The sequence below is a fragment of the Lotus japonicus genome, chromosome 6 (assembly GCF_012489685.1).
Source record: "Lotus japonicus ecotype B-129 chromosome 6, LjGifu_v1.2".
NCBI classification, from domain to species: Eukaryota; Viridiplantae; Streptophyta; class Magnoliopsida; order Fabales; family Fabaceae; genus Lotus; species Lotus japonicus.
The window spans coordinates 12,259,333-12,274,023 of record NC_080046.1 but is presented as its reverse complement, the minus strand read 5'-3'; the positions used below and the strand labels follow the sequence as shown (position 1 = coordinate 12,274,023).

General features: G+C 40.2%; 1 protein-coding gene across 1 annotated transcript; it reads right to left on the bottom strand.

Annotated features, from left to right (window-relative positions):
* Nucleotides 1-10,685: 10,685 nt before the first annotated feature.
* On the bottom strand, nt 10,686-12,782 carry LOC130724918 (uncharacterized). Its single transcript, XM_057576184.1, has 3 exons — nt 12,264-12,782; nt 11,346-11,903; nt 10,686-11,237 (listed from the first exon to the last, which is right to left on the bottom strand). Exons 1-3 carry the CDS (start codon nt 12,780-12,782, stop codon nt 10,686-10,688), a joined length of 1,629 nt encoding a protein of 542 aa, XP_057432167.1.
* Between the last annotated feature and the right edge of the window lie 1,909 nt (nt 12,783-14,691).

Here is a 14,691-nt window from a genome sequence, read left to right as displayed (position 1 = left end):
TGACTTCATAACTTCCGAGAAACTACTTAATACTTTTCCAGCACTAAATCTCTTGACTTGGTCTACCTCTACTTGAAGTAATCGTACGAACTAACCAATCAATGTCTATACGACACTCATCGACTTCCAAAGATTTAAATCTTAATCTTTTACAATCAAATGCTTAACACGAACTTTCCTCCCAAATCCGACTAATCCTCAATCAATTCAAATTCATCTTACACATCCTTCTATCAAGGTCCATTACCAGCTGTGATTCCAAATATCACCCCCTCAATATTAGGTTGATCAGGCCTAATACATCGAAGGTGGAAATTTAGAAAAACCCACTGGAACAGTCAATGAATCCCTATCCTCCAGTAGTCACAAATATCCTAATACTAAATCCTTTAATGATCCCGCTACGGAACTACACACCCTCAACATGACACGTATACTACCTATAAGGAATCTCCCTAAGATTCGTTCTTCAGCTACTAGCTTCCTCATAATCGCATCGGTGGAAGACTACTTTCTAGACTTAGTGTGTTATTCTAAACCTCGTGTAACTTCTATAGTTAAAACACGAGCAGCAGTCAAATGAATTCTTAGTAGGTATAATAACTATAAGATCAAAGCTTAGCGGTAAAAACAAGTTCAGGCGTGTTGCACACGCTACGGGGGTAACGAAGAGTATACTATACTAGAATGAGAAAGAATAGTTAGAAGGTTACCATCGTTCTTGCGCTCTCCTCTGGTTAACCCCTCAGCTTCTTCACCGTCCATGATATAAACCCTTCCTTTAGCAGCAGGGCGCTTTCCCCTTACGGTGTTAACAAATGACTCAACCTTGGGTGTCTTGCAGTTGTTGGCCAGATGTCCTGGTAGATCACACTTGAAACACCTCGGTTTCTCCTTCGGGCATTTCGTGGAGTAGTGCCCAACCTCCCCGCATTTGAAACATGTTATCTCACGGCTTCCAGCTTGGCTTCCTGCTCCTCCCGCAGCAGCAATCGTAGGCCTGTACGGTCCTGGGGTAAACCCTTCCCCCGTAGGACGCTGATAAGGCTTCTTCATCTGTAACTTTCCTTTTCCTTGATAGCTCCGGGGACTCGACCTCATTGGTCCCCCAGTTCCAGCCCGATCCATCCTCCTATTCTTCATCAGCTCCACCTCGGTGGCCTTCTCAACCAAAGCTTGAAACCTCATAATCCCCAACGGTCTCACTGAGTCCTCAATGTCAGCTCTCAGTCCCCTCACAAAGCGCTTGCACATATAGGGTTCATCAACCTGATCACGGAAAAATCGGAAGTGTTTGGCCAAAGATTCCAACTTAGCAGCATATTCCGGAATAGTCATGCTCCCTTGACGAAGAGTCAGAAACTGCGACTCGCGCTCGTCACGAGCACTATCAGGAAAATACTTCTCCATAAAGGCGACACGAAAAGAATTCCAGTTCACCTCCACATGGTTTGCCTCCATCATCCCTCTGGCGCCCCTCCACCAGTACTCAGCATCGCCCAGTAGTAGATAAGTTGCCAGGCCCACCTTAGCCCCTTCACTAGTCTGTAGTACTTCAAAAATCTTCTCTATCTCTTGGATCCAGAGATCCGCCTCGTCCGGGTCAGTCCCACCTGTGAACTTGGGTGGATCCTGCCTTCTAAAATCATTCAATCCCCTATTCTGGTCCAGGGCTGCTTCTCTCTGAAGCCGGTGTAGCTCACGTGCGTCCTCAGCAGCACGCCTCTGTGCATTGTCATTCGTTTGTACAGTCATCGCTTGGACCAAAGTGGCTACCATCTCAGCGAGTTGGTTCGCGTTCACCATGTTCTGTATTCGTTTAGCAAACAGTCAGTACCAATCATAAGATAGTATTATGCATAACTATACAATATGATTAGGTAGCAACTTCAATCAATTAAAGCGAAGATCGCTTGGCAGACAATCAATTTTTTACTCTTTGCAGAGTCACACAACCTAGCACAGAAGACCTATTCCCCAAGGACTCCCAAAAGACTCGACAAGCTCTGATACCACAATGTAACACCCCGAATTCCAGGTGTCACTTTAGTAACCAAAAATAATCTTTACGCGGAAAACAGGTAATTTTTTCCGATTGATTCCTTTAAATCAAAACGATAAAGAAGTAAAGACAAAACACAACTACTAAACTAACCAATATACATCAAATATAAACATGTACAGCCTCAGCTGCACTTCCACGCCCCACACACTCGCAGTGACTCCAAAGTAGTGTGCCCGTAGGCAAATATTTACAGATCCAGAAGTGTGAGTGAGAAAAAGTATAATTACAAACCACCAGGAGAAAGTCGGCCTCAAAATGGCCTAAGCAAAGACCCCTATGGTCCGACTGACTCACTGTGATCCCTCCGTAAGAGAATCACACAAAAAGCCATGCATCGGGAACCTACCCTGTCCCAAAAGCAAAACGAATCAGAGCTATTACAGTAACAACTAACTCAAAAGGCTCTAACCACCCATAACCCACACTACTATCATCGACCCTCCCTCGAACAGTCATGAAGTCCGGGTCCTCGTCGAAAGCTTCAGTAATAGTCGTTCCGCTCCGGGTCTTTCCCGCACAACGAATCATCACGAACCGGCTGACGGACGCCTGGCAGCAGGCCGACCGCCCAAGCACAAACATACAAACAAAGCCAAGGCGCTAGGGTCAACTTACAGAATACAATAGATATACAATCAACATGCGATAAAAGGGGTATATATATATATGTTGTATATATACATATAAGTTATGCATTGCTTACCCTAAGGTTTATACATAGCATGTTATCAAATCTCTTACACAATTCAGTCATAATAAGATGCATTGTGTGCCAGTGCAGAATATGCTGACACAAATCCGAATAACGTCACTCTGCTTGGCGACGGGACAGAACAACAACGTCACTCTGCTTGGCGACGGAACAAATCAACAACGTCACTCTGCTTGGCGACGGAACAAATCAACGACGTCACTCTGCTTGGCGACGGGACAAACCAACGGTATTGCCACTTATAGGCTGGGCACCTCGAGACGGTCGTAACACTGGCCTCGTGTTTAACCATTTCTGCTCGGGCGTCGCTTATCACCTTTGGCTATAGTCAAGACGATACAAACTCTACATGGTTTGACCATTTCTGCTTGCTATGCCGAACATCAACAGGCACGATGCAACTCTACATGGATGATCGTTACCTCCTGTTGTGCCAGATATAGTCAGGACCGATTCAACTCTGCATGGCTGATCGTTACTTCCTGTTATACCGAAGTACTCTGCTTGGCACTTCATCGCGTATATGCACGTGTGCAATATGATTATCAAAACCAGAGTCAGTGTCGGTCAATACAACACGACTTGGAGTTAGTGTCGGTCAATACAACACAACTCCCACCACAAAACCCACAAACAAAACCCAGAGTCTGTGCCGGTCAATACAACACGACTCGAACAACACTACCAGGAGTACTAGAGTACTCGGTGACTTTCAATCATCACCATAGCTCACCTCAGTGGCTTTCCCCAATTCCAAACTCTCCAAACCCACAACATAAGTCGACTTTTCCCCGCCTTTCGTAAATATTTTCCCCTTCAGTTCTCCAATGCTTAAACGTTAATAAAAATTGTTTCAATTCGAATTAGCCAAGTTATGAGTTTATTTCTCAAAGTCTAAGTTTCCCAAGTCTTTATTTTTCGAAAGCTCTATCATTCTAAGTTTCCAAAAATCAACCACCCAAAATACACTTCCCGGGGAAAGTCTAGGAATTCCAACGAATCCCAACAAATGGCTAAGTCTCAAACCCCACATTTGGACTTGCCTAGGGTTGTTCATCCAACCCGAGATATCAAAGATCACCAGATCAATGAACCTCCACTCCGAAGTTGCGTCAAAACGCTCAATCCAACAGAAGCACAACATCACAAGTTATGGAAAAGCATCATAACATCAACTCAACATCATAAACAACATCAGACAAAGCATAAGTCGAATTTATCGACGCCTATCATGCAATCATAGCTAATATATGTAAGTTGCCCTAACCTCGAGCTGATCTAGCTTCGAAATCACAAGCTCCTTCACTCAAGTGCTCTGAACCTTCCAAAGTTCCTTCAACTGAACCTCGGAGAAAACAAAGCAGAATCCAAACAATATCGATTAGTTCGATCGCAATACAATACATAAACGATAGACAAAGCATTAAAGCTTCAGAATAGGACAATCAGGTACGAAAAGACAAGTTTTCGAAACCGAAAAACTCCCCCCTAAAGGAAATAGTCCACGGCCTCAAAGGAAAAAGGGCTTCGGCTCTTTTTCTTTGATCAAATCAATTCACAAGGTAGTTTTAGGGTAAAACTAAGGCAAAGAAACTGTCAGAACAATTTTCGGACAATCGGGCCGAAATACGACTACGCAGGGGCATTTTGGTCCAAAATAAAGGCTCAAAACTTCAAAGTTATCAGTTCTGAAAACAAATTTGACAGCAACGATCCTCATGACTTCCGTGACAACAAATCCTAAAGGCACGAAGTCAGATTAAGTCTTTTCGACAATAAAGTTTCGAAATGTGAGCAAAAAGGGTTTTGAAACAGTTTTTCAGATCCTGGACAACTGGATCACAATCAGCGTTTACTGACAGAGGTTTTAGGCTCATGGAAACCTAGAGAACATAACCCAAGCAAGAAATCGAAGAAAACGGACAATTTTAGAAAAAGCTCAAAACTTAGAGCACAGAAACGACTACAGAAACTCAGCAGAAACAGTAATCAGAGGTAGGAATCGTGTTAGTTACCTCGATACCTAGAAGTAGGGACGAACTGCACGGAGATTGGTCAAGTTTTCGCGAAAATCTCTCCTCCCCCAAGCTCCCCCAAACTCGCGGCCTTGTGTGGTGTTTGTGGAGATATTTTTGCTTTTTCGCCTATTTATAGGCGGGTGAAATCGCGGGAAAATGAAAATTTCGCGATTCCGATTTTTGCAGCACGATCACCGTGGAATTCTAAGAGAGATTCTAGCGTCAGAATTCCAGAACTCAAAACAAATATCTAGGATTTGGGAAATACGATATCGAAAAACTCAAAAGCGGTGTCGGTTAATCTGCCCCGAAAAACTACTTTTTGCTGTGATGCTCAGACGACAAAACTTCCAACAGAAGAAAGATTGGAAATGTCGAAACAAGTCTGGCAACGCGGACGGAATCTTCGTTAGAAGTCCCGAATAGAAAAAGTCTTCATCCATTGCTCGAAAATAGGGTTTCGAAGCAAAGAAATTAGCGTCGGCGGACATCCGAAAAGTGAAACCTATCGTGCGTACAGTCCAGAGTTCCGAAATGAAACGCTGGTCGATGGAAAAATAAAGAGAATCTTTAAATTTTCCAAGAGTTCGAAATCTCACTTAAAACGTTGCTTTAAGAGCGAAATAGCCTATTCTGGACATGCTCGCCATAAGGCAGGTGTGCAGACGACTCGCACTAGCTCCGAAAGAAACAACGCCACATTCCTCGAGCAATTCCTGAACTTTCTTCTTCATTAATCTTTCTCAAATATCAAACTCCTGTCACGCTTACACTGATTCCACGCGTGAGTCAGAAATTAACTTGTTCCGAAAATCCGGGTCTTACAAAATGTAACTTCGCTCTGGTTCCTTGCCTCGTCGTCGGCGAGAGGACTCCATCAGGCTCTGTCGACGAACCGAGAATTCAACCACTTGCCTTTGAATCGCACCGGTTTTCACATAAACTTGAACTTCTCGATATCAAATTACGAATTGAGCGGGAATCAAATCACGATCCATCAAGAAAAACTGGAGAGAAATCGCACAGAAAAACGAGCTTCACTCCACCGAATCACGATCCACGTAGTCCGGGAATCGAAATCTACCGATCCCCACAGACGCCACCAAATGTTCCATGCTAGAACATAGAGAGGGAAGGTAATACCCAAAGTATGAGGAAGGTGTTGAGAATGCTTAGAGAGAGAAGCTCTAACCACTTAGAGAGAGAAAGTGTAACAAACTGAATTTCAATGCTATTATTACTCCAATGAGCTAAGAGTCCTTTTCAATTGGTATTTCCCTACTATTTGTAGAGGTGGAGTTGGGCTTCGGCGCCTCCTTCCTATTCAGATGGGCCAGTTGGGCCTCGGGAAGGGAGGCCCAAGGTCATGGTGCGTCCCCCGCCCAAGGTCGAGTCTCCTGGGCGAGGGACCCAGGGGTCTCGCCCATTCCAATGTAAGAGAACAAAACATCTTCCATGAAATCCCAATCCACCTTCTCATCATTCCTCAGCCTCGCTCGCACCACGTCTTCCATGGATCTCTTGAATTCGTCGTAGGGGCTCTTCGTGCACGGCACCACCACCGCCACACAATTATTGAGCAATGTGGTTGTCTCCTTTGAACTTGATTCATCACCGTTCTGTGCGGGTGTCGCAGCTGAGCTGCTCGACCCCGAGAAGCCACGGGTCACAAAGAACCTTCTAGAGCCTCCAAGATCTGGTGATGGTTCCCCGAATGAATTAAAGGATGTCGTACTTGGCATTGGAGATTTTCCATGGGGTTTGTGGGCATTTCTTTCGTTGTTGATTTCTTCACCTTCTTCGAGGAACAGAGACTTGAAATTCTCCAAGAGAAAACGGCCAATGTCATCTTGAGTGGCTTCATTGTCATTCCTTTTGTTTCTCTTGTCATCCATGGAGAAAGAATGAGTGCTAAGATGCTTGCAGCCGTTGAGGATCCATTTCTTAGAGGGTAAATGGATTTGTGAGCGAGGGGGTTTGATCTTGGAGAGGTAGTCACGAAGGGATTTCCGAATGTTCTTCGGCATTTCGCAGGTTGAGGGTTTGAGTTAAATGGTTCAGGTTGATGAGTTAGTGTGGTTTATAAATAGAGTATTAATGGCGACCCTCAGTTCTATTCTCTCTTTTCCACATTTTTGTTTATTAGTTGATATTTCATTAATTTGGAAGCATTAATTATTTATTCACATTAATCACACCTCCACCAAAAGAGAAATAATGAAGAAATGAAAGAGGAATTGAAATAGATATGTTATGTGATAGAAAAATATGAGAGATATATAAAAAAAGTGAGTGAAAATATGATGGAAGAGAGATAATGTGAATAAATAAAAACTCAATTTGTAAGTGAGACCCACATTTTTATGGTCTCTCATGAATTTCAACCGAGAATTAAGAGAGTATTGAAGAGCTAACGCTAAGAGGTATTGATAAAAAAAATTCTAATAGATAAATACACTTTAAATTGTTTGATAAATAAATATGTTAAATGGTTATAGGTACATTTATTACACATTTAAATCTCAAATAAACACTTCAAATACACCATATTTTTTCTATATCTCTCTTTTTATCACATTACATCATATGTTTCAAATTGCATCCTATTATTAGTATTATTTTGGCTTAATAGCACTTTTGTTCTAACTTATCACGATTTGACAATTTTGGTCCCTCATAGAATTTATTAGCATGCAACATCCCTCACGTTTACTAATTGTTGCAGTTTTGGTTTTCTTTCAACTTCTATCCAATACTTAACGGTTTTTTATAAAAAAATCACTTAAAAGAACCAGAAACCATAAAATTGTTAATCAGAAAACATAAAACTGTTCTTCAAGCCTTATTTTTAATTAAAAACCGTTAAATATTCGATCAAAGTTGACGAAAAACCAAAACTTCAACAGTTAGTAAATGTGAGGGACGTTGTAGGTTAATAAATTCCTTAAGGGACCAAAACTGACAAATTGTGATAAGTGAGGGACCCAAAATGCTATTAAGCGTGGTTTTTTTTGTCTACACTCTTTGAGCATCTACCATCGTTTTGGTTTGCTAGAAACTAGCGTTTTTACCCCGTGCGTTGCACGGCGAATAGTGATCTCATTATTTAGACATGTATTAATGAATTAAAATACGATAAAAGATGAGCATTCAACCAAACAAAATAAATCTCAGTGAGTATCACACAAATTGCAAAGTTTGACAAAAATTTCCTATATATTTAATCCTGAAATTATTTAAAATTATGAAAAATATATATTTAAATTAGATGAAAATTTGTTCTAGAGACTTAGTAAAAGTGGCAAGAGCTAGGAGACATATGTGTTGGAGGGGAATAAAGAATACCTGTGAAAATTTATGTGGTATATACTTCTATTTGTCATCGATTTGACAATTCCTCAAATAGAATATGTTATTTTCATTCAAATTTGAAATTGATTTTTAGAGAATTAAGACAGGTCTAATGAAAATAAATTAAATCAATTCATTTGAATAATTTCGGATTTGTAATTTGTAACAGCCCTGTCAGAAGTCAAATTTGAGGAAGACTTTTTGCTGATTTTCAATCCTTTCATTTCATGGTACTTAGTTTAAATTTAAATGACTAAAAAGTCAAGCATTAAAAACAATAATATGGGGAATTAAAACAGTTTTATTTAGCACCAGAAAAATCAAAGGCTCTTAATTAACTAAACAGTTTAAATTTTTATCATTTAATCTTATTTTCTTATTTAATTAGATTTCCTTATTTAATTTAATTTCCTTATTTAAGTTCCCAACACTCAATATTTTTTTAAAAAAAGAAAACCTAACCAATTAATGTTAAATGATCGTCATAATTATACATAAACTTAAATCATTAATGGAATTACTTTAGTGAAAATATGTTTGACTAAGTTGATCTCGTTCAAGGCTATTGTAGGCTATCCCATCAAAAGATACACTTAATTGTTTCCATAATTCAATCAATTAAAATACAGAAGGGGTAGGGTGGATTAAATCTTTTTACATTTATTATGTCCATTAATTATGATTGATGGTCAACACATTTCAAATAAAATTAGTAATCTCTGATTTGTAACAATACACTACCATAAATATCGTATTAAATTTTCTGTAAATGGTTAATTGATTATTTCACTATTAATTTTCATTGAAATCTACAATTTAGTTTCACTTAATTTCATACGTAATAATTGTAATATCTCATTAATATTGGCAACACATAAAAACTATACTAATTGGTCATTGATTTCAGATATTGATTTATACTAATGCAAAAAAAATGAATGCAAATTTTATAGCATTAGACATAAAATATTATATAATATTTAAAATCAATTTTATTTTGAAATCAAATCTATTTCTATCACATAAATTTATTTCTAAATATATTTTTAAAACGGTTTTGTTTCGTATCCAATTATGCATTGTAAGATATTGGCCACGTTTCAGCAACTTGTGATGTTCTACCCTGGATTCGGTTTTTTTTTTTTAAGTTTGGAATTAAAGTGAACAAATTCATGTTGACTTGATTTAAGATGAACAAATTCATGTTGACTTGATTTAAGGAAGCAATAGTAATTAGTATTAAATGTTGTATTATGATTTTTTTAAATATGTAAACGAATTAAATATTTAAAATTGTCAATGATACATAGTTAAATTAAGTGATGGTAATCAACGGTTATAATTAAACTGATTATAATTAATCAATGAAATTCTTCAAAGAATTTCCTTAAACAAATTTGCATTGCATTAAAATGTAAAAAATAATTTCAAATGAGATTTAAAAAAAAAACAGATTTACCATTTATTTAATATAGCATTTAATGTCTTTTATGAGTATAAATACAACTTAATATAATTAAGTGGTCTATTTAAAGAATTTGAAGGAAATAAATAATTAATTGCAAAAAGTAATTTCCTTAAATAGATAGCACAAAGTAATTTCCTTAAAAGGAATTTGAAGGAAATAAATAATTAATTGCAAAACCTTGAATATAATAAACCTAGAATACTATTAAGCTAAACCTTGAACCGTAATATAATAAACCATGTATATTATATTGAGGTTGTGTATATTAACTTAAAATATTACGTTATTAACATTTCCGGATCCTTGTATATATTAATTTAAACAAACAAAATTTCAAACATTACGTTATTAACTTTATTTATATTTTTTTCATTTAATGGGGGGGCAAACAAACAAAATTATAGGGAAATCACTTAGGATAATTAATTTGTGTGAGTGTCTTTGGCTATGACACTTGTCAGCCAGAGAGGGGGGTGAGATGAAATTTATTCTTGGAATGCCATGTGTAAAATTGTTTTGGATAACGATTTTCTTTTTAATAGTATATAGATGATATGATTTTGAGATGAAAAATATTTTGTTAACATAAATGTTATCTATCTCCACCTTTAGCGAGATATAAAAATAAAAATGAGAGAAATGAGTGATACATAAAATATGTTTTTTTTTGTAAGCCAAGAAATATATTGATGTGAAGTACAAGGGGTACTTCAAACCAATACAAAAGAGTGATTAACAGATAAATAAACAAGAATTCAAATCAGAGATAAATTTCTAAACTAACTAACTACCCCAAGGAGAAACCTAAGGAGCAAACTATTGGAAGAAAGGCTTTCAAATAATGCCTCAATAAAACCTCTCTAGGAAAACCCCCTTGGGAAAAACCTAGAGAAAAACCTAGAGAGGAAAAAGAGTACATGATTTAAAAGCCAAGATGTTACTTCCACATAGTCCCAATATAACAAATTCTACCCCCAAGTACCAATCACTGCCACTACATACCCCACCTATCTTCAAGCATCTCCAGCCATCAAGATGCATCCCATTAGTCAAAAGAAACCGAGCCCAGTGTTAGATAGAGAGGAGACAAACTAATGGATTCATCTTCCATTCATACCATGAGTATGTGAACTTCTTCACCTTGGCTCTCAGCCATTGCCACACCTTGACCTGTATCAGCTCCAGAATATTGGTCACATCGATCTCACCAGCTTGGAATATCACCCTGTTCCGCAGTAGCCAGATTAGCCAAGTAGTTGCCATCCAAATGACAATTTCGCCCAATTTTTTATCTCTACTCAGTCCGATTGACGAAAATTGAAGCAAGTGATCCCTTGGAGTTGGAATCTGTGAAGTTGAGATCCCAAGCCATGCATAGCAGTCATACCAGATTTGCAACGAGACAGGACATGAGAAGAGCAAATGTGAGCACGTCTCCTCAACCAAGTTGCAAAAAGGACAGAGTGCTTCCACACCAGGATTGATAACATGTCGCTTAACCAGGTTATCCCGAGTCAGCAGCGTGCCCAAGAGCACCCTCCATATGAATGCCTTGATATTTAAGGGTACTGGAGCTGACCAAAACAGAGCAAACACAGGATCCCTTTCCTCCAAGTGTTGAGCCTGCAAAAAAACATAACAAGAGTTAACTCAAAAGCCTCCATCCTGCCCCAACTGCCAGGTCCACCGATCACCTTTGTTTTCCACCAAGGTATTTCCATTAAGGACTACCATTAATTCCCCCAGCCAGCTGAACTCCCTACCCCTCAGTTCCCTCCTCCACCGAAACACCCAATGCCAAGCACCATTATGCCATAGCCCCATGCGCTGTACAATTTCATACTTTTGCCCAGAGAGGTTATATAACCAGTGAAACCTAGGCTCCAATGCACCAGTCCCCAACCAGTTTTCAGTCCTGAAACTAGTAGCACCACCTCCTAGTACGGTTTTTTGGAGCCTCGCCTCAAACCACTTCCACCCATCTACTAGACAAACAGATTTCACATCACGCCACCATGGGGACTCACCACACAATTTTAAATTCACATCACACCTCGTTTTCACAAAACGGCACCACAAGCTATCCGACTCATTCAAAAATCTCCAACTCCATTTACTAAGCAGTGCTGTATTAAATGTCCGCCAATCTTTTATCCCTAAACCTCCATGTTCTTTAGGTTTGCAATCCACCGACCACTTTACCCATGCAATTTTACTCCCCTCATCCACACCTCCCCACAAGAATTTCCTCATGATGCCAGTACAGACTTTCAAGACACCTTCAGGGATCTTGAAAAAAGACAGGAAAAATAAGGGAATCGAAGATAACACACTCTGAATGAGGCACACTCGCCCACCAAATGACAGGTGTTTTTGTTTCCACTTCGAGAGCCTTCCCCTTAGCCTAGCAATAACCGGATCCCATAAGGCCAAGCTATTTGATCTTCCTCCCACCGAAATTCCTAAATACACAAACAAAATATACATTATTTTACAGTGGAGCACATCAGCATGCCTACGCAGACAATCCTCACCACTGCAATTCCAGCTACTCTACTTTTATGAAAATTCATTGAGGCCAGAAATTAACTCAAAGCACCGCAATACACACTTCAGAGTTGTAACATTTTGGTCCGTTGCATCACCTACAAATATTGTGTCATCTACAAATTGAAGCATGGAGATGTCAATATTTGAGTTCCTACCCAAATGAAAGCCTCGAAATCTGCCAAGGCGAACTGCTTGTGAGAAAAAGCCATTAAGTCCTTCTGCAACTATCAAAAACAAGAACGGAGCAAGGGGGTCCCCTTGACGCAGTCCCTTGCCAATTCTAAACTCCTCACACGGGCTACCATTAACCAATACAGACATTGTTGCTGATTCCAAACAGCCCATAATCCAACAAATCCATCTACTACTAAATTGCATCCTCTGCATCATATATGACAAGAATTCCCAGCGCACTGAGTCATATGCTTTTTCGTAGTCAACCTTAAATAACAAAGTTTGTTTTTTCACCTTCTTTGTTGCTTGGATAACCTCATTCAGCACCACTACGCTATCTAGCATGTTTCTGCCACCAAGAAAAGCAAACTGGTTCTCATGGATTACCTTAGACAGTTGCTTCTTCAATCTCAATGCAAGCACCTTTGAGACAACCTTATACATGCACCCTATAAGTGAGATTGGCTTGAAGTCATTAAGTCCCACTGGAGAATTTACCTTTGGCACTAATGCAATGAAGGAAGCATTGCTACCTTTTGGCCACCATCCCCGTCCCCTAAGCCAGAATTCGTCAAGTACTCAAAGGAAATCATATTTAAGTAAGTGCCAAAATTCTTTGATGAATTTAAAATTGAATCCATCTGGGCCGGGACTCTTATCTCCCTCACACTCCCACATCGCCTCCTTAATTTCCCCCTCATCAAACCGACAAGTAAGTGCATCATTATTGGACTGGGCGGGACATAAAGAAGATTATGTCCCGCCCCAAAATGAACAATAAACCATTGAAGATAGCCATGGCGGGAAGTGCGACACAACGAGCTTCATTGCCCTCCCTTAGATGATGGACCCACAAGCCAGCTGGAAGATTCCTTTGGATTTGTCTTATATGTACAGGGATTTGGGCCCTGATTGTCAGGCCCACATTTAGGAAAAGTCCATATCATGACTTCACCCTCTATAAAAGGGAAGGTCATCAGCTTGTACAACTTAACCTTTAAAAACATTTAATGAGAATATTCCTTTTGTGATATTTTTAGTACTCTGCTAGGGTTTACTTTCTGTCAGTTTCCGACGTCAGATCTCCCTAGTACAGAACATTGGCGCCGTCTGTGGGTCTTACTTTGATCTACTACTTGACATAGAGGGTGCGTTTTAAGATCCATGGAAACTCGTTCATGTGGTGTGGGTCGCCGCGATCATCGCCGGAGGGGTGGTCGTCACGGCGGCCGCGGCGGTGGACGGTACAACAACCGCGAAGTACCTCAAGAGCCGGAGCAGGAGGCTTCTTTGGCGGGGGTTCACTCGGTGGCGCAGTCACCGGTCTCGTTGGTGAATGCAGCTCCAGGAAGACCTTCAGATCAGATAGCTAGATCAGATCCAAGAGTCAGGCGACGATCAGCGCCGCCTGAGTACGTAAATCTGGATGACCTCAAAACCAGCGTTCCGAGAAAAGTGCCAGAGGTGGTGACGGGAATCACTCCGGCGGCCTTGCAACAAATGTTGGACACTTTGCAAAAAGTACAAAGCCAGAACGAGCAGTTGCAAGCCCAGGTACAGTACTTAACTCAACGACAAGACTATAAGCAAGAACAACGGCTCGAGGCCGAAGACGTTGTTGAATTCCAGCCTTTTGTTCCCGCCATCACACGGGTGAGCATACCAAAACATCTGCAAACGATGGCATTGGACGCCTTTTCAGGCGACTCAGACCCTATGGAACACTTGCGTTATTTTAACACGAAAATGGTTATTGGAGGAGCAACAGATGAGGTGAAGTGTAGGTTGTTACCATCAACATTCAAGGGGATGGCGATGCAATGGTTCATCCGTCAACCGCCCTTCTCCATTGACAATTTTACTGATTTGTCCACAAAGTTCTTAACTCAATTCTCCGCCAGTAAAACTACCAAGGCAACCATGTTTGATCTTATCAGCATACATCAACAGCCAGGGGAGAAGCTCAAGAGTTACATGGCGCGATTTAGTAAAATGGCGGTTCAACTGGAGGAGGACAATCCGGATGTTTGCTTGGCGTCTTTCAAAAATGGTCTTCGTGCGGGTGACTTGAATCGGGACTTGACGAGGCAACCGGCAAAAGACATGATGGACCTTCGTGCTCGTGTTCAGGAATTCATATTAATTGAGCAGGATGATCAGAAAAAACAAGAAAGAGAGGAAGGACGCAAGCAAGCCCATTCCGGCGGGGTTTCGCAGGATAAACCTAAGGCAGGGAAGGAAACCAGGGTAGCACAAACCCCCCGTGTACCAAGACCGGGACCATATCAAAACTCCAAACCAGGATTTCAAAATACATGGCACCGTAATTCTCAAGGTCCCGCTGCAGCCACAA

Excerpts from the sequence above, each read along its gene's own strand:
- LOC130724918 (XM_057576184.1), bottom strand. The coding sequence starts at position 12,782 with ATGTATAAGGTTGTCTCAAAGGTGCTTGCATTGAGATTGAAGAAGCAA. Across the intron at positions 11,904-12,263 it reads TTGTAGATGACACAATATTT|ATCCCTGAAGGTGTCTTGAA; the intron begins GTAGGTGATGCA and ends TCTTTTTTCAAG. Across the intron at positions 11,238-11,345 it reads GCTGGCTGGGGGAATTAATG|GCTCAACACTTGGAGGAAAG; the intron begins GTAGTCCTTAAT and ends GTTTTTTTGCAG.